The sequence below is a fragment of the Nyctereutes procyonoides genome, unplaced genomic scaffold, assembly GCF_905146905.1.
Source record: "Nyctereutes procyonoides isolate TBG_1078 unplaced genomic scaffold, NYPRO_anot_genome, whole genome shotgun sequence".
Lineage (NCBI taxonomy): Eukaryota > Metazoa > Chordata > Mammalia > Carnivora > Canidae > Nyctereutes > Nyctereutes procyonoides.
This window is the reverse complement of record NW_026575147.1, coordinates 15489560-15508425: the sequence shown is the minus strand read 5'-3', so window position 1 is coordinate 15508425 and position 18866 is coordinate 15489560. Positions and strand designations below refer to the sequence as shown.

At 39.7% G+C, this 18866-nt stretch overlaps 1 protein-coding gene across 1 annotated transcript in view; it reads left to right on the top strand.

Moving 5' to 3' along the window:
- Positions 1-18866, top strand: part of SPAG17 (sperm associated antigen 17) — a 199027-nt gene that overhangs the window by 60011 nt on the left and 120150 nt on the right. Inside the window, exons 4-6 of the mRNA XM_055312171.1 lie at positions 4895-5026; positions 16530-16716; positions 18244-18438. Of these exons, the coding sequence (XP_055168146.1) occupies positions 4895-5026; positions 16530-16716; positions 18244-18438 (514 nt within the window). The remainder of the gene's footprint in view (positions 1-4894; positions 5027-16529; positions 16717-18243; positions 18439-18866) is intronic.

The following is an 18866-nucleotide window of genomic DNA, read 5'->3' as shown; positions in this document are numbered from 1 at the left end:
ATAATTTAAGAATACATACATAAGCAATACATGTCAGCACAGAAAGCTGTCCCAGAACTTTGTATGTAAAAATACTAGCCATTCGACCATGCAAAAGCGTGATCCTAATTCTATTAAAACATATAGGATATATGTATGTATATTTATGTATAGGAAATTACAAAGGATACACAAGGATTTCCTTCTGGAAAGAGAGAGAATGGTGGAGCAGGTTGAGGAAGCATTTTCTTTTCATCGTATATCCTTCTGGTACTGTTTGGACTTTTTACAGTGATGATGAGCTATTGCACATAATCAGTTATATACAAAGGAAATGACCTACTCGAAACAATGTGACACCAAAGGAATGAAAGAATACACACATACCTACAAGAGTTAGATCTCCTCTGTGTCAAAAACCTGTTTGCTCAGTCCTGTGCTAGTTGGACTGAGTCGAGGGGAGGTAATGGGTTTTGCTCCTGTTCACCAGGGTCTTCACATATCCAAACCAATCCTAAGTCATTGAGTCAAGGATAATAGGTGTAATATGGAGTCATACCCTGGGCATTATTTCTGCTGCTGTAACAAACATCATGGACCCCCAAGGAGGGCCCTGAAACGTAAAGGGTTTTTTTTTTTGTTTTTGTTTTTGTTTTTGTTTTTTTAGGAGAACTGGTGGCCACTTGGACTTTCTGGAGGGATGTCTTCCCTCTGCCTATTCCTCTCCCATCACCCCACCCTCCTCTGCCCCTCACAACCACACTTTTCCCTCCCCTCCACTACCTTCTTCTGTGGCCTGCTGCAGGCAGGAGAAATGCAGATCCAAAACCTTTACCCTTCCTCAGAACTCACCTGCATTGAGCATGATGACCAAGTTAGGCAATGATTCAAGCTGCTCCATATGCCTCCTTGTAAACTCAACAGGGAACCAGGCAACAGACATGGAGTCATGTCTGTCATCTATCTATCTACCCATCATCTGTCGCATATGCATGTATGTTTGCATGTGTGCCTGTCTACACACTTGGACACATGCATACATTTGGACTCCTAGGGAATCTGTGCAGCAGTCCTATAGTCCAGGCAGATGCTGCACTTACTGCTAACATGGGAGGAAGCACAGAGAGGAGGGTGGGAAGAGGGGAAGGGAGGGCACTAGTGTCTGTGGGTGGGCCTGATCCCCAGGCAAGGAAAGAATTTGGCTCATTTGATATATTTTTGTTGGATCAGCTCATTAGTAAATATGACATAAATCTTTGAGCCCAGTCAGTGACAAAGATGGAAATGTTTTTATTTCTTAATATGTTCAGACTCACGAATTTTCTAACAGATAAAGGGCACCTACCCTCAAAATAAGATCTTCACAGTTGGGAAAATGCAGTTGTGTCTTATTTCCTCAGCCACACTCCCAAGCTAAGTTTCCTCTTACACCAGTCTTTTCCAGAACCAAATACCTCTGTTAGGTTGGCCTGGACTCCCCTCCCCCTCCCCGCCCCCCAGCCCTGGCAGGCCCCAAGGCCTGGCCTGAATAGGTCCAGGAGACACATACAGGCCTCACCTGTCAACAGTTTTACTCCATTTTAATGAGTCTCATTTGCCCATACTTGTTTTTAAGTTTCTGGCTCATGCCAGGTTCATTGATTTGGTATTTTGGCTTGATGAGTACTCAGGTTTTAACACACTTAGGACTGTTTTTTCTGCCTCATTCCAGAAGCTCCAGTTTTTGTCTGATTATTCCCCAACCCCGACCAGTTCATTGCTCCCATTTTCTCTTGTATCCCTTATCGTCCCAATACCTACCACCCTTGCCAGCCTGTCTCCTCAGACAGGCACATCAGCTAAATACCAGATGAGTAGCCTTTACGATGATGGAAGGTTGAAGGTTTGATTATTATGTTAATTACTTCAGGTGCAGTGAGGAAGGACAGTCTCTCTGGAATGTTCTGTGAAGAGTTGCAGCTCCCTTTAAAAAATGCAGTTTTTTCTTCTTCCCTCAAAGTCTCATCCTGGAACAAAGGCCCTCTAAGGACTTGTTTTTCATCTAAGACCAAACCACTGACTCTCAAGGGGGTAGAATTGTGAATTATGGAGTGTGAAAAGAAAGACTTTTCGGTAGAAATTAATTTGTAAACATCTTTCTTTCTCTGCGTCTCCTGGGGTTGACCCACACACCATAAACATTTTCAGTCTCAGATTTTGAGTTCAGCAGAGACTTTCACTTTTGTTAATTGTCCCAAGGATTCACACCGTCGTAGTCATTCCCTTTTGCGGGAAGCACACAGGGAAAATGGCACATGCGGGAGTCAAGTATCCCTGAGCAGCCCTGGAGAAGGACAGGCATGCCTGGTTTCTGCCCCTGCCCATGGTGTCACATGCACTGCTGTGCCTTGTTGGCACAGAGCCTGCCTCTGCATGGGCTGCCCCAGGGCTGTTCAGGGAGGAGAGAGCATCCATCAGGCCCTGCTCAATGCCGCCTTGCCCTGCCACTTCTCTTACTCACTGTGTGTCCGTGCATCAGAAGAACACGGGTACTCAGCAATTCCAGTGACACTTCTCATCACTAACCTCCCCATTTGTAAGATACCACTGTTATGTTGATGCCATGCCAGATTTCTGTTTTAAAACCCCCTCTGTGGGATCCCTGGGTGGCGCAGCGGTTTGGCGCCTGCCTTCGGCCCAGGGCGCGATCCTGGAGACCCGGGATCGAATCCCATATCGGGCTCCCGGTGCATGGAACCTGCTTCTCCCTCTGCCTGTGTCTCTGCCTCTCTCTCTCTCTCTCTCTGTGACTATCATAAATAAATAAATTTTAAAAAATAAAAAAAATAAAACCCCCTCTGTACAGTTTCAGATAGACCAGAAATAACTTTTATGGCCTGCAAAATACCTTTCTCTCGGGACATTTTGTTGTGTACTTTGAATACATTTTAACACAGTGAGGTAACATTCATAGACTCACAGAGACATGGGATTAGAAAGCAGTTCCAGAGACATCCCATCCATCACCATGACGCCAGGCAGGCTTCACCCAAACCATCCCAGACATAGGTAAACATCCTGTGTTCACAGGTCATCAGAGAAAGAGACTCCACACCACTCTTGGGTAACCGAGTCCAGTGTTGACTTCCCTTCAACACTGTCATTATACTTGTATCACTGGGAAACGCCCCATACTAGACAGCTGTGACTTTTTTAAAACCCAAACTTGTATATTTTGAACCAGATGTCACAAAACAGCCTGATTGTCAGCACACTGTTTAACTGCTATTGAAAAATGTCATTTCCAACCAAACACGTCTACCCTTGGGGTTGGGCCCAATTGGATAGTTTTCATTTTACAGTAAACGTGTGACCGTCTGTCCACTTCTCTCCCGAATCTGGTCATCATGAAATGGTGACGCTCTGCAGGTGTACCCTTAGGCTTTCCAGCTCCCAGAAATCACAGCCATCAGGTCCCTTCCCCTAAATCATGGTAGCAGGAGCAGAGCTGCCATAAAAAGCAGAGCACTCTGTTGGGTGAAGGTGCTTGCTTAGACGCACACACCGCTTTCTGACACTGGGTTTGTTCCTCTGGTTTCAGAAACAGCAGCTCAAAGGAGCCCTTTCCCCGGCCCTTCCCCTTCTGCGATGCAATACGGTCTCTGAGAGGTCCCGTTTCATTTTGGCAGAGAATGATCCACAGGGCCTTCCGCAGTGAGAAGCAAAATAGCCATCTCCCCTCCTTCCCGCTATTTCCTTTGGCAAAGCGGAAAGTCATCAGGAACCGGATCGGTGGGGAAGGCCCCGACCAAGGGCCGGTATGAACCTCAGACAAGACGCAGCTCGAGGAGATGCGGTGCGCGCAGTCATTGTCTGAGGCAGAGTCTCAAATTGACACCATATGCGCCGGGAGGAGTAATTGCTCCGAGGGGGGAGAAAAGCAACATGTCAGAACATTTTAGCAACACCTAATTCATCTCGGGGTTATAAATAAATCGTAATGCTTTGCTTAAAAAACAAAAGTCGAAAAATACTTTGACCAGATTACTTTTGTGACAGTGCTTCCGGCAGAGGTGAACTTTATTGGGGAGACAACACAAGTAAAGAGAAACAACGTAACAACCTTTTATGGCATATTTTACATGATTTTATTTTTTTGCAGTAAATAAAGTGGTTATAGGGCTCCAAGGAAAAGGGCCCAGATGTTAGAGAGTTGTGTGAAATTTAGGGGAAACAAGCTGTAAAAAGCGCAGTCATAAAACAGGCTGTCAGTGCCACACATCTGGACAATACAGCTGTATGTTCCCAGCGGCTGTCGTCACCCAAAGAAAACTCAATAACCTCATTTCACCCCAATTAGGCTGCATACCAACAGGATCAACATTAAATTGCGCGGGGGTGGTGGGGGGAACCGTTCCTACGGCGCCTCTGTGTCAAGCAGTTTTTATCTTGCATTTGAATTTGGTCACCAAGAAATAAAAGATCGCTAACCTAGGTACTTCCATTATTATAAAACCCTATTTAATTTATAATGTGGTAATAAGTCAAAGTTTGACAGTTGAGACTATTGCCTACGCCAAACAATAGACTTTCTGTAGCACGAAGCTGACCCATCAGTCACGCGAAAGGGAGCCTGGCGTGTCTTTGCTCTACCCCTTTGCTGGCAGTCTGGGTCTAGCACCGTTGCTGCAAGCACTCGCTGCCTCGCTGGGAAAACAAGTTCCTTTTCAAACAACCCAATTTCTACAAAGTCGAAGATAAATGCTCCTCTCTATGGCAGTGTGGCATTTTTCTCTCTTTGGGGCCAGCAGTGAGGCACCCTTTGCAACAAGACAAATATCACAAAACCAAAATGCCATTTCATCTTTTCATCACCGCCAGACTGATCCAACAGTCATAAAACGCCACTTTCCCTATTAACTGTATTTCTTCGTAGGTGATAATGGCAGCAAAGGCAATTATGGACAGCGGAGAGAAACTGACCCTACCACTGATAGGGAAACTCTTGAAATTTCAGCTTCTCCAGATTAAAATCAAGGACCAGCAGCGACGGGAAAATGAAAAGAAGGTACTGTGTGGTGGTGGGTCTTCCAAAGAGAAGGCGGAGCACTTCCTCCCATCATAAACCTTCCACTAAGTGTTACCTGGCACGCTCTGCAAAAGGCCCACCATAGATCCATTGGAGGAATTCTGCTTTCTCAAAGGCCGGACCTATTAAAAATAAATTCCCACGTGCAGAAATAGAACAACAGTCAGAGCATGTGCCTGAGGTTTTTTTCATAGTAGTCTATTTATATGCTAGTAGCAAAGAATGGAATCAAGGAGAGACACAGGCGAAGTAAATGTAATGTGAAAAAACCTGCAAAGTCAGGCTCTAACTATTTAAAATATTTTATCTGATATTCAGTAGGAGTTGCTATTAAACTAGCAGGCTACATCTGTACCTTCGTAATAATCTGAATATTTCAGCAGCAATCCATCACTTCTACTCCCATATCGTACGCCTGATTATTTCTTCACATGTAGACTTTTCATTTGCCGATAGAAATCAATCTGTGTGTCTTCCAAAGATTCATATTTTCATCTGGAAAAAAAAAAACAGTGTAAAATACCTTTAGCAGAATGATGCCAGGTTCAAATCCATTTGTTATTATCATCACTCGAAATAAGAGAGGTTTTTCTTATTTTCCCAATCATGCTGAAACTTTTTTGGAAAGCCAAATGCTTCTGTACGTACATATGTAACATGTGTGTGTCTGTGTGTGTGTGTACACATGTATGTATGAAGTGAATTTACATGTAAGCTGTTTCCTTATGCCCCAAAGTAAAAGAGGCAAAAATCAGTTCGTGGAAGAAGAGAAAAGGGAAAATGTTCCAGTAATATCTTCCTCACCTTCGCACAACCCTCAAATCTAGGTTTCCTTTTGAGTTGGACTCTTGACAGGATAATTGTAGGACAAAATAATAATGCCACCTTATATTTGCAGTAGAGGACTTTATGTTTTTCAAAGAGATTCCCCACGTAGCATCTTATTAGGGTGGCATGTATTGTTCCCGGGAAAATTCTACTCATAAGAACACAAATGATGGTCTAGTTTTCCAACTATCGAAGCTCTTTTCATCATATGCAGGAGATTTGTACCTTAAGAAATACTCGGGGACATTAAGACTTGGCAGAAGAAAAATTGGAAAATGTGAAACTAGTATAGAAATATCTTTTCTTGCCTTTTAAAATTCCGACGTCACATGGGAATCTGAATTACAAAAAGTAGACTGTGAGTCCTGTGAAAAATCTCTTCGCCTTCTGTTTGCTCTGTGCTTTCCCACTCCACCTACAAATATACATGCCACAGAGTATCAGTTTACTTGTTTGCCACCTATTTTAAGTCAGCGATTGTTTATAATTGGAGTAAGTTTTAGATTTCAGTTCGCAAATGTTAAATTCCAGTACATGGAATATGCTGGCAGCTCAGGAGAAATTTTTAAAGCTAGCGACAATATAAAAATATTTCTGCAGTGATTTTGCTCGGCGTTTCTTTGAAATGTGAACTATAATAATACAGGTATGAGATTCTGAAGATATGGAAATCATCCTAGTTTATTTTTTGAAAATTTAAAAGTCCAAAGGAATTGGGGCTTGAATTTTAGGGGTGTGTGTAAGTGTGTGTGTACACGCACATATATATAAATGTAATAGATGCCTAAGAGAGCTCTGAGCAATCAGGAGCCAACAATTATATAGTCTGATTCAATGTCTTCCTTAGATTGGGTTCCCAAAACACCAGCCCCAAATCTCTCAGTTGCAGCCATACGAGTAAGTGCTAAATAAATTGATGAAAACTGATTGGAAGGGAGTACTCTCCAGAAAACACTCTTGGTAAAGGCAAGATGAAGAGAGTTGTTGGAGGGATGATATAATCTCTGTTCATTTCAACAACAACACCCAACCAGGCAGTTAGAACAACTGAGGTTAATGCTTGTCAGCCGGTGAGTTTGGCAGAAAGTAAAACAAGTACAAAGTATGGAAAACTGACCCGTGCTGTGGATTAGAAAATGTGAAAAAAAGAAAAGAGGACTTGACCCAGTTTCTTCCTCTTTCCTGAACCCAGAATGGGATCCTGAGATTCCTACAAGGGGAGTGACTATCTCTTCAGCTTTTTAACAGTAACCTGACATATATGGAGAGGTTTCCTTTCAAATGCTAATTATGTTGCTTACAACCTTGCATCCTGAATTGTGTTTTGTACCTCCTATGTTGAATTTTCAGAGTTGTATTTTTTAAAAATGAATGCTTAAAAATTATCCATAGCAGGTAATTACCCAAAATACTGGGCAGAAGATGTGGACAAAATTAACTAATATTTTTAGGTCCCTGTCCCTTTACCCCCTGTGAAACAAATAGATCATTATATAAACATACAATCCTGTTTTAATCAACCAAAATTCTTCTTAAAAATAAGTGGTGAAAAAGAAAAGTAAGTGGTGAATAATATAGTTCCAATTGCCAAGTACAGTAAAAATCTCATCATTTTAGATTCCATTGATTTTAATAATCTGTAGCGCTTTAGTGTAGTCTATGCTTACCATTTCATTTGTTTTGTCCATGAAGAACGTTTGCTGGCTAATTAACATTATAAAAAATAATATGGGAGAAGATATTTTTTTAGAGGAATAGTTTCGAAGGTTTTTAGCACATGAATTTCTGAAAGGCAAATGCCTGCCTCTAACTGCAATTAAATTGAAAAACTTTTAAATCTCTGATCTATTTGGGAACTCCTTATTGGTTACCTCCAAATATATGTATCATGAAGGAAACATATTGTATTGCTATAAATATACTTTAGAATTTCAGAAATTCTGAATAACTCTCTGATAAGGTTGATCCCAAATTAAGATTTTGTTATATCTTAAAATCTGAATGCGTGTGTTTTCTTTAGAAATGACTTTTCCTTGCACATATTATTATCTCAACATTTACTCTTCATTTTTAGTTCTATCATTGTCAGTCTGTTGTTAATTATTATTATTTTTTAAATTTTATGTATTTATTCATGAGATGTCTTAGTATAATGCCAGAGAGTCAATACTGACTATTTATTCTGTCTATGCCCGGAGCCTGACTCGATCCCGGGTCTCCAGTATCACGCCCAGGGCTGAAGGTGGCGCTAAACCGCTGAGCCACCTGGGCTGCCCTGTTGTTAATTATTAACTTAAATATTTATTGAAACAAGTATTTAGAGTAAGGACATACCTGGCACACATATTTTCATAATGTTCATTATAATTTTAAAATAAATTATTGGTTTCTATTCTGATCCATTTTTGATGTAATCATTATCTGAATATTACAGCATTGTTCACATTTTTACTTCTGTTTCACTTCAAATTCCGTGTTGATTATAAACATTTATTTAAAACCAAAACACTTTACTGTGTATATATTTAAAATACATTGAGAATTCAGCTAAAAGGAAACAATCATCCAAAAAAGATAAAAAATGGCTATAATACAAAAAAATTAACCATTTCAATAATCAGCCAAACTAAATCTAGTCTTCCTGTGCCCCTGAGTACATTTCAGAAAATTTGCATAGGTTTTAGGAAGAGATCCAGATATATTCTCCCTTGCTCTTAATTTGTGAATTCAAATAACCAGTCCATATTTTCTTGGCTATTTTAAGCCTATCTTTTATGTAAAAGCAGAACAGTTCTGTCTCTTTCTGGCTTATATATTTAGTATGTGTTGCTTTATTTTCCAAAGCATTAGAATTGGAGAGAGGGAAATCTGCAGTCAGAACTACGCTGAATCGGTAAACTTTTCTTCAAACAACCCCAAGTTAAAAGCACCTAAATGTGATAAGGCATCATGATGAAGCCACAAACAGCACAGAGCCTGCTCCATAGGAGGGAGGAAGAAAAATTAGGGTAACTTTCACAGACGTTTTACAGCTTACTTCAGTTGAAACCCCAAAATACTGGAAACCAGCCAATGTAATGCCATTTGTGTGTGTGTTTTGTTTTAAAAGAAAGGCCATAGGGACATACCAGGAAATTACAGGCTGGTTAGTTTTGATTCAGTTGTGGTTAAAATCTTCAGAAACTATTTTGAGAAATCAAACAGAGGAAGAGCAGGAACTCAGTTTAGAGGGACCCGTGTGGTTTCAGGAAAGGAATAACTTGCCTCACTAACTAGCTGGAATTCTTTGAAGCTGGATTATCAAAATGAGGATACTACCAACAAAACCATTGGATCTAAAGAGCTACAAAATTCAGCGATTCAGGGTAAATAATAAATGACTCCCTGGCCAACTGATCTGTAGAACAGAAGCATTTTCCTAATTGGGATGCTTTTAGTTAATGAGAATTTTTACAGACTTTAGGAAACAAATGTAAAGAAACACGCATATTTAAAATAGAGTGGCATTTTAAATTACAAATAGCTGTGGTTACAACAGCTAAGGATAATATTTTTTGCTACCGTATTGACTCTCTGACATTATACTAAGATCTTTACACATGTTAGATCATTTAATCTTTTAAATGACTTTATGAGGTACAGAGTATTTTTCTTGATTTGCAGATGGGGAAACTAAAGGTGTAAAAAGTTAAGTAACTTTCCCAAGGTTATGTAGCTACTCAGAGGTGTAGCTGGGAGTCAGATCCAAAATTGTCAGACACTAAAGATCATGTTCCTAGCCACTGTACAGACGCTTTCTGAATGTGCCTCAATAATTATGCAGAATGGCACTCTTGGCTCGCAATCAATAGAGTGCTTGCCCAGAGATGTTTCTCTGTAGGAGCCATGGTTGAGCTCAGTAATCTACCGTCAGCCATCTGGTCCCACTAATTACACTGCATACAACATCCTGAGGTAAAGTGTGGGGACAAGTCAAGGAAAGGAACAAAGCTTTCCAAAGAAGAGTCCACAGAGCTAAGCAACCACCAGTTCCCAGGGGAATTCTGGCTTCATTTCTGGTCCTGTCCTCCTGCCTAGAAATCACCAGGTCTTTGGGGATATCTCTCTCTTAGAACTAGACTTCCCTGAGATTATTCTGAACATCCTCACCCCTCTCCCTGACCTTCTGAATGTTGAGGTAAAACAACACTGGCTGATGCACTGCTAAAACCTCTGAATCACATAGAATCCTGCAGGAGACAGACATCAGATAGACATCAGACCCACCTCACCATCACCAACCACAGTCAAGGCCACAATGTGATTCTGTGGATTAGGGATGGCACCTGGAGATGGCAATATGGCACCCCTGGATGTTCTGCAGGGTTCTGAAGATTGCATCATTTGGTCAAGTGAACCCACAATATTCCTAGACTTACGTTTTCTACACAAAAGCAGCTGTCTAGAAGGGCAAGCTCCTAACTCAACCCCATGCATTGTATTTTCTGTTCGGCAGGGAAGCAGGGAGGAGAGCAGAAGGGACAGAATAAATAGAAAATATAGAAAAGGAAAAACAACACGTTCATAATGCCACAATGCTCTTACAATTAGTGTTAACATTCTGATATCTTTGCTTCTTTCTGTGAACTTCTTACATAATCCCTGTAAATTAAAATATATCCTGATTTTACTCATTACCTCAGCATCCACATCTATCATTATTATTGGTTGTAGGATATTCTATGACTACCATAATTGTCTTAACCATTCCTCTATTGTTAAACATTCAGTTATTTCCATATTTTTTTACAAGCGATGTTGTGATCAACACCTAGTATAGAATTCTTTATATTTTGGATCATTTCCTTAGCATTGGTTTATAGAAATGGATTAATGGGGCCTCAAAATGACCCCATAACCTGTGTTTTCAAAGTAGGTTCTAGAAGCCTTTTGATCCAGTTCTTCATTAACTGCAGCCCCACCCCCACCCCAGTCAAACGAACTTGGAAACCACTGTGTATTATGCATGACTCTTGGAGATTTAACAGCCCATTAGCTTATTAAAGATGGAGGAGTTTCACAAAAATAAATCTGTTTAATATTGTTTGATCTGCTGTCTCTCAAATGTGTTTGATGCATGCATTTCTTTCAGCCTATCTATTGTCCTTTTATCATCTGTGACCAATAGATCATTTGTGACTCAGAGTGATCTCCTGAAAGAGACCTAAAGTAGCATTCAGAAGACAGACCTAGTTTCTCACAAGCCACATAATAATGGAGTAACTTGAACATGTTCTTTTATCTAAATCCTTATTAATATGATTGTGGGAATCTTATGAAAGAACATATGTGAAATTACAAAGTACTACATAACTAGGTGGATGTGCTGTTATCTTTAAGAGTAAGATGAAGTAGAGCTATTAGCCAGCAGTTCCATTGACTTTTACTATTTGCCTCCCTTTTATTGTGATAACAAATACCTGTCAAGATTTTTGAAGGCATTTGAATTTTGACATCAAGAGCCAGTTCGAAAATAAAATACAATCTAAAATACTTTGAAGTGTCCGATAACTAGGCTACCCTATTAGAGAGAGGGAGAATTTTGTAACTTTCCCTTTGAAAGAGTGAGAATAACAAGACTGAGGATTCTAGGCAAGTGTCACTTGATCCTCAATTAAGTATGTGACATGCTAATACTTCATTTGGTTGTGACTAAAACAAGAGCCCCACATCTGCTATATAGTTTGACTGTGTAAGAAATTTCTGTGCCTATGCACAGCCTTCTCACAGTAGGGGGCATCCAGATGCTTTTTGTATACACCGTATTTTAAAGAAAATGTACTCTGTAACCAACTTGACTCTGCCTTCATATGCTGGGGAACATACCTTCCCCAAACATGGTGGAAAGAGAAGTCTTTTGTATATATCCCTCCTAAATTTTTGTCTTGAATTGGCAAGATCCCTCTAAGTTAAGATGACTATAGAATGGGAACATACATGCTGCACTACCCAGAAGCAAGAAAAGCCAGAAGAAAAGTTGGTGTGAACAAATTTTAGCTTATGATCTAGGAAGGGGTCAACTTTGGTGAGTGCTCTGCTAATCTGGTTCACTCCCTGCAACCCCCCATTTCCAAATCTCAAGACATAGAGCTCATGGGGGGAAGAGCTTATTCAGGATACAAGAGAAGAGAAGGAAGGGAAGAAGACAGGAGGTGATTTTGCTATGATTAGGGCTTGATAGAAAAGGCTGTTTCACTTTTTGGCCAAAGTAGGATTCTAGTGGCCAAGCACTCATCCTTGTCAAGAACCACAGGGACAGAGAGGACTGTCCTAGTCCAGCTCAAGTATGGAGGGTTGGAGGCATGAGGAACAGATGGGATATATTAGAAGTGGTGGACCACAACTAAGAGTCAGACATGGGAGAGAAAAGAGTATGGGGAGGGCAACATGTTCAGAAGTCCACCAGGAACCTCTCTGCCTAGATCTGGTGTCCAGAATAACCTAGGCACTTTGATCAGCTTCTGTTCGGTTCCATTATTCTCTTAGAATAATGAACTTTAGAATATGATGTCTCCACACCAGGAAAGTAGATACCTAGTCGCTCTAACTAGGAAATTCTTTACATAATAATACTTCTTGAAATTCTACCAATTGACAATAACATCACTTGTAAATGGAAACTGCAGAACACTGAATTGTTTGGAGAGAACAACAACAATGGTGTTAAAATGGTGAATAAACATAATTTGAAAGAATCCATTAAATCTCCTTTTCTCATCTTCTCTTGTGGTTTTTGTAAGTTCTCTATATTCTTTCACATTCTTCAATAATAATAATTATTATTATTACAATTTTTAAAAAGTCATTTAAATGAGGCAGGATTTGTAGGCATTTTTAAGATTAAAGGAAGGAGATAAATAGCAATAATTTCAGTGTCAGTGGAAATGTGTTTAAAAGATGCTTTTCTTCGGTCAACCAAGCTTTGCTAGGGGAATGCAAAAGCAAAAAGAAATAGAGAAGAAGAAGAGGCCACTTAGCAGGAAGAGTGGGTGAGGGAGGTGAAGCTATGGAGAATCAAAGGACCAGCCAGCAAATAGTATGATTTAGCTGGAAAAGACATAGAAGGAAGGCAGAGACCTGGGAAAGATGGTCGGAAAGACTGAGCCTAGCAGGACCAGAGAAATAAAATGAGTGGAAGTTTTGAGGTCAAACCCGCTTGTGTCTCTACTCTGGCAGAGTGCCTGAGGGCAAATGGAGTGTCCTAATTTACACAATGTGAACAAAACTACCCATTTTGCAGCTTGCATTTTGTGAACAAATTAAAGATGATGATGCCTGGAAAGCACCTGTTGTACCACAGAGCTAAGTCGCTGTACTTTACGATTAATTTTAAATTTTGGTTGTCTTCAGCCCTGCTCTCTCTGGGGTCCCAAGAAACCTTACAGAAGAAGTGTTACCTTCCCCTTATAGAACCCCAACTTTGCCAAAGAGGCTCCAGAGAGATAGGAACTATGTGGCTCTACAGGTGCTCATAGCCCACCTAGGAGAGCCAGCAGGGCTAGAGGGCCCTTATACAGTCGTATCAGGAAGAGGATAAAGACATTAGTTTTAAACCTCCTTAGTACTCAGGAGTATTTTTTTGGAATGATAGAATAAGTGAATGCATGTATGAATATATAAATGTTAATTCTTTTGGGTGAACTTTAGAACAATATAACCTGAAATGGCTTTTCTTTTCAGTCCTAAAGGTCACCCTGAGATTTATTTAAACTCATAGCTGTGGAAGATTTTGGAAGTTTTTGATGGCAAAGTTATGACTTCTCTGTGGCAAGGCTAGCCATCCACCAAAGAGCTACATGAGAGTGTTCCACTTCAATGGATTTACCATGATCCAAGTGTGGCTGTTTGAGTGCCTGCAAGAGTCTTGCCAATGCCTCCCAGCTAATTGGACTCAGGGGCACTGATTTGTGCTCTGGTTTCATTTTAAATTAACAATCTCAAAATTTCCAATAAGCTCTCAACACTGGCAAAGAGTTCTACCATATTTCTTCAGTAAGCTTGCCCTCCCACTTTCTGACGTGACTCACGTTACCGTCTCTGTTCAGAACCTCTTACCTTGTACCTGCCTATATACTCAGCTTACTAGCTGAGTCTAACTAACTGAGGCACTAACTGTGCCTCATCCAACCCCTTGAAAAAAAATTGAAACATTCCCTTAACACCATCAAAACCTCTCTCTTTCTTGAACCCACACCCAGCCACCCCTCACTTCTTGCTCCTCTTATTGAACTGAGAAATGGCCTTTCCTCCTAGCAAAGGAAATTGACACATTCTCTTGATCTTTTCCCATTTTACCTCCTCAAGGACTTCGGTCTCCCCCATATCTTCAGCATCTCCCTCTCTACTGGGCCATTCCATCAGATGGTGAACACATCTCCTGACTGGACCTCACCCACTGACATCTTGAGAACTCTCATCCAGGGCATCTCATCTCTTCCAGTCAATCACTGTCTATATGTCCCATCTCTGAATTTGTAACTCCAGCTAAATCTCTCTTCTCAGGAGAGAATATGTGTATTTGACTGCCTCCTGACATTTCAGGGCATCTCAAAGTTAACATGGTCCTCTGAATAGTCAGTCTGCTCACCTTACATAAAAGCCATTTCTCACCCCCAACTTCTCTAACTCTGTAAAGAGTCACTATTAGTGACTTTTCACTTCTTCTTTTCACTTCTCTTTCACTTCTTTTGTGAACCATTACTAGAGAGCTTCCTTACTAGTCTTCTTGTTTCTTATCTTGAAAAAATCATAGTACTTCTCCACTTAAAACTCCTTTTGGTCTTCTCATTGCATTTTAAATAGCATATAAACTTGTTAGCAGCTCCACCTCCAAAGACTGGCCTGTGCCCTGCCTCCCCCACCTCGTCTTGGGCCACTCTCTCACATGGAGTAGAAGAAATGCTTCTTTTCCCTTCTGTGTTACATTCTATTAGCTGAGTGCCAAAGCAACATATCCTTTACTCTCTTTGTCTCTAAGGTACTAGAACAGAATTTTCCAAGTTTGATTTCATGATCTCAGGAAAACACAAAGCCCAGATGTTTTTACAATAATTTTTGTTTTGTTGTTCCAATAGTGTAGAGTAAGGAAAAAGCAAATAATATAAGCATATTCTGGATCTTGGCCACCTTATGATCCAGTATTACCACATAATTTTAATGAACACAACCTATTTGTATTTATCAACAAATGCACTGAAAGTGTAATCATGTTATGAAATAACACACAAAGTTTTCAGCAATTGTTTGGAAAGAAAAAAACTGGTGGGAGAATTGGGTCTTTACATGGTATATGGCAATCTAAATATGCTCTGGAGCAATATGTAAAAAGTTTGCTCTGCCCACTGATGTTTTGTGTTGATCTCATCTTTGAATATATCAAATAGCAACCGTTGATTATGTCTATACAGTTTTAAGTAGCATTATAATAAAAATAATTTGTTGGTGCTAGGTTCCCCAAAGAATCTATTAACCTTTAAAACTTGTTAATATACTAAACTTTGAAAACTTTTATAAAGGAGATTTTAGAGAAAACTATTCTTTCAATGTTTTTTAACTTTTTAAAATTAGTTTCAGAGGTAGAATTTAGCGATTCATCAGTTGCATTTCACAGCCAGTACTCATTACATTACATACCCTCCTTCTTGCCCATCACTCAATTATCAGTCCCCACCACCCACCTCCCCTCCAACAGCCCTCAGTTTGTTTCCTAGAGTTCAGTGTTTCCTATAGTTTACTTCCCTCACAACTTTCATCTTATTTTATTTTTCCTTCCCTTCCCCATGTTCATTTGTTTTGTTTCTTAAATTCCACGTATGAGTGAAACCATGTATTTGTCTTTTTTCTGACTGACTTATTTTGCTTAATATAATACCCTCTAGTTCCATCCACATCATTGCAAATGGCAAGATTTCATTCTTTCTGATGGCTGAGTAATATTACATTGTATATATACCACATCTTTATCCATTCATCTGTCAATGGACATCTGGACTCTTCCCATAGTTTGGCCATGGTTGCTGCTATAAACATTGGGGTGCAGGTGTCCCTTTGAATCACTGTTTATAACCTATGGATAAATATCTCGTAGTGTAATTGTGAGGTTGAGGGGCAGCTCTATTTTAAATTTTTTCAGAAATCTCTATACTGTTTTCCAGAGTGGCTGCATCATATATTTTTTAAACTTTTGCTTTGTTTTGTTTTGAATGAACAACCCAACCTCTCTCTAAGATTGAGACCAAGACTCCCCAGAGTTAGGCTACAAGAAAAAACTAAGTTCCTGGCATCATGAGGTACTCAGAATCCCCCACTCATCCCACCCCAAACAACTGAGGTAGTTTATAGGCCGTGCTTGACTTTCCTTTAGGATGAATTCTCTTCTAGAAAGCCACTTGTGTAGAAGGTCTCCTAGCACCCATCCCTCAGTCCTCATGCATAGATGTTCCTTATAACAACTTGGGCCCAGCTTGGGATCTCCACTATCCTGGCCTGAAGAATGAATACATGAAAAATAAATGAGTAAACAAGCAATTGAATGAAATGAAGAATTCACCCAACGGCAGAAAAGCTGTTGCTTGTTCACCATATGATTTGGAGAAAAAGTATTCTTTCTTTCCAGATAATAGAAGATAGATTCAAGATAGAAAAGGATAAAGGGAAGGCAAAATCTCCCAAGGACAAGAAGACCTCAAGTGCCAAGGTTGCCAAAGGAAAGGGAAAGGATCAGCCTGACACAAACACAACAGTGAAAAAGACCACGCAGTTAAAACGAAGGGGAGAAGAGGATGACACTAAACCTTACATTGGTCAGTGAGATGCTCCTCCTGTGGGTTACCTTTCACTTCCTGCTTTCCAGTCTACAAAGTAACTTGAGAAATCATTTCAATAATGATGCTTAATCTTTCCCAGGCTTTTCACTCTTTATGAAACCAGAAATCACATACTACCCATGATACCCTCATAGAAAAATATTGCTTTTTGCAATTTATGTTTCCAGCAAATATTTACTTAGCTCGTATCTTGCTGTGGGCACATTTTCACAATGTAAATATAGGATGAAATAACAAGCGGATTGTGCCACCACGTAGCACTACCTTGTTTAGGACATTTTTAAAAGTCAGACATAATTATGAGGTAACCTAGAAAGTGATTATTGTAATGAGTGAATTACGGTGGTGATAAAATCAGACCAGTTAATTTGGGACTCACACAGAGCACACAGCTTCCTGACCTGACCCAACTTCTATCCCTATTAGCTTTCCTTAGAGAAACTAGAATTTCCTTTTATTTTTGATTATTGATGTAAAACTGGTTTGATCTGTGCAGGCTGTGAATGATTCATTGCCACCTACACTTGAACCCAAATGGAGCTTCCTGTTACTATTTGCATCTCATTGAGATGCGATGGCAGGCAGGCCTTCACATTCTTTATCACTTGGACTCCCCTGACATAGCTCTGCTCTAAATCCACAAGACTTAGAAACCATGATATTATGGATTCCATAGGCAATATCAACACAGATTTGTTTAGTTATAGAAGAAAAAAACATTACTTAAAAATTAAAAGTTTGTACGTATTGCATTACTTGTAAATTTAATGGGCTATTGTGGGATTTAACATTTTCATGTACTATCCAGCATGAATAATAAAGTACAACAATTGTTTTTACCTCTCTGAATCTCACAATCTGGGAGAAACTCATGCTTTAACATTAATAAAACAGTGTAACCAGGACTAAGTAGGTGAAAAAAATTTTAGAAAAGTGTACAATATATATTTTAAAAATTTAATGCAAGAAATATATCATTGCTCCATAACCCATACTCAGTATTCACACCTATTGACGTAAATACACAGAATACTTTGGTAGGGGGCACGTCCATATTCGATATTTCCCTCTCCTGTAAACACCTCTACTTATAAAATACCACAAAAAGCTGCAGCTACTCGTAATTCAGGAGTAAAGCCAGATGTTGCTCAAAAGAGATTGAACAAAAAAAAAAAAATTACAGCATTAAGCCTTTTTCTCTTTATAAAAACCCAAGCACACATTTTTCCATGAGCACAGACCCCGTGTATGTTTGTCCTTCTATTATGACTATATCTCATTTACAAAAGTGATTTAATATTTTGTAAAATGGCCACAGCCTTCTTACTGGAAGGGTAATAATGAAAACCAGTCAACATGACCGCATTCCAGCCAACTGGACTGTTATTGGCGAGCCAGAGGTATTATAAACGCATGCATAATGTATGTAGCCATCGAACTGGCGGAGTGCAACCTGTTCTCTTTTAAAATGACGGCTGTTCTTCTTTATGGTATTTTGACCAGACGATGAGCCAGATGATGGTGCCCAACATTACATTATAGTTGTGGGCTTCCACAATCCTCAGCTATTAGCGATTATGACTGAGCTTGGCATTCCCATAAGCAGCGTGATTAAAATATCTTCAGAGAATTATGAACCTCTGCAGACACACCTGGCAGCAGTTAGCCAACAGCAGGAAGTTCTTCTTCAGCCAGAAGGTATGCAGTCTGCTACACAGCTTACTGAATCTTTCAATATTATCCCCTGTCTGTAAAGTACAAATAGAATTTTCTGTCCAAAAAACAGTCATACAATACATTCATTATTAAATCCTTTTAAGACTTTGATTTGCTATTTATTCTGCTTGCACTAGCCAGGTGCTGTAAATTTTGCAAATTAAAATCATATTCTGTTTATATCCTTGGGCAGCCATAGAGAACTTGGACTGTGGGGCAGAAGACTTGGTTATCTATGTTTCTCGGGAACATTTAACAGATAACTTTTACCTAATGTGTGGGCTGCGTAGATCAACTGTAGATAATGTGTTCTTCCAGATGCTACTGTGGTCACCACATGGCCCCAGGAAGGTCATAAGCCTTGGAATCTTGCTCTGATTTGCTTCTGGCTTATTATGATAAACCACAGA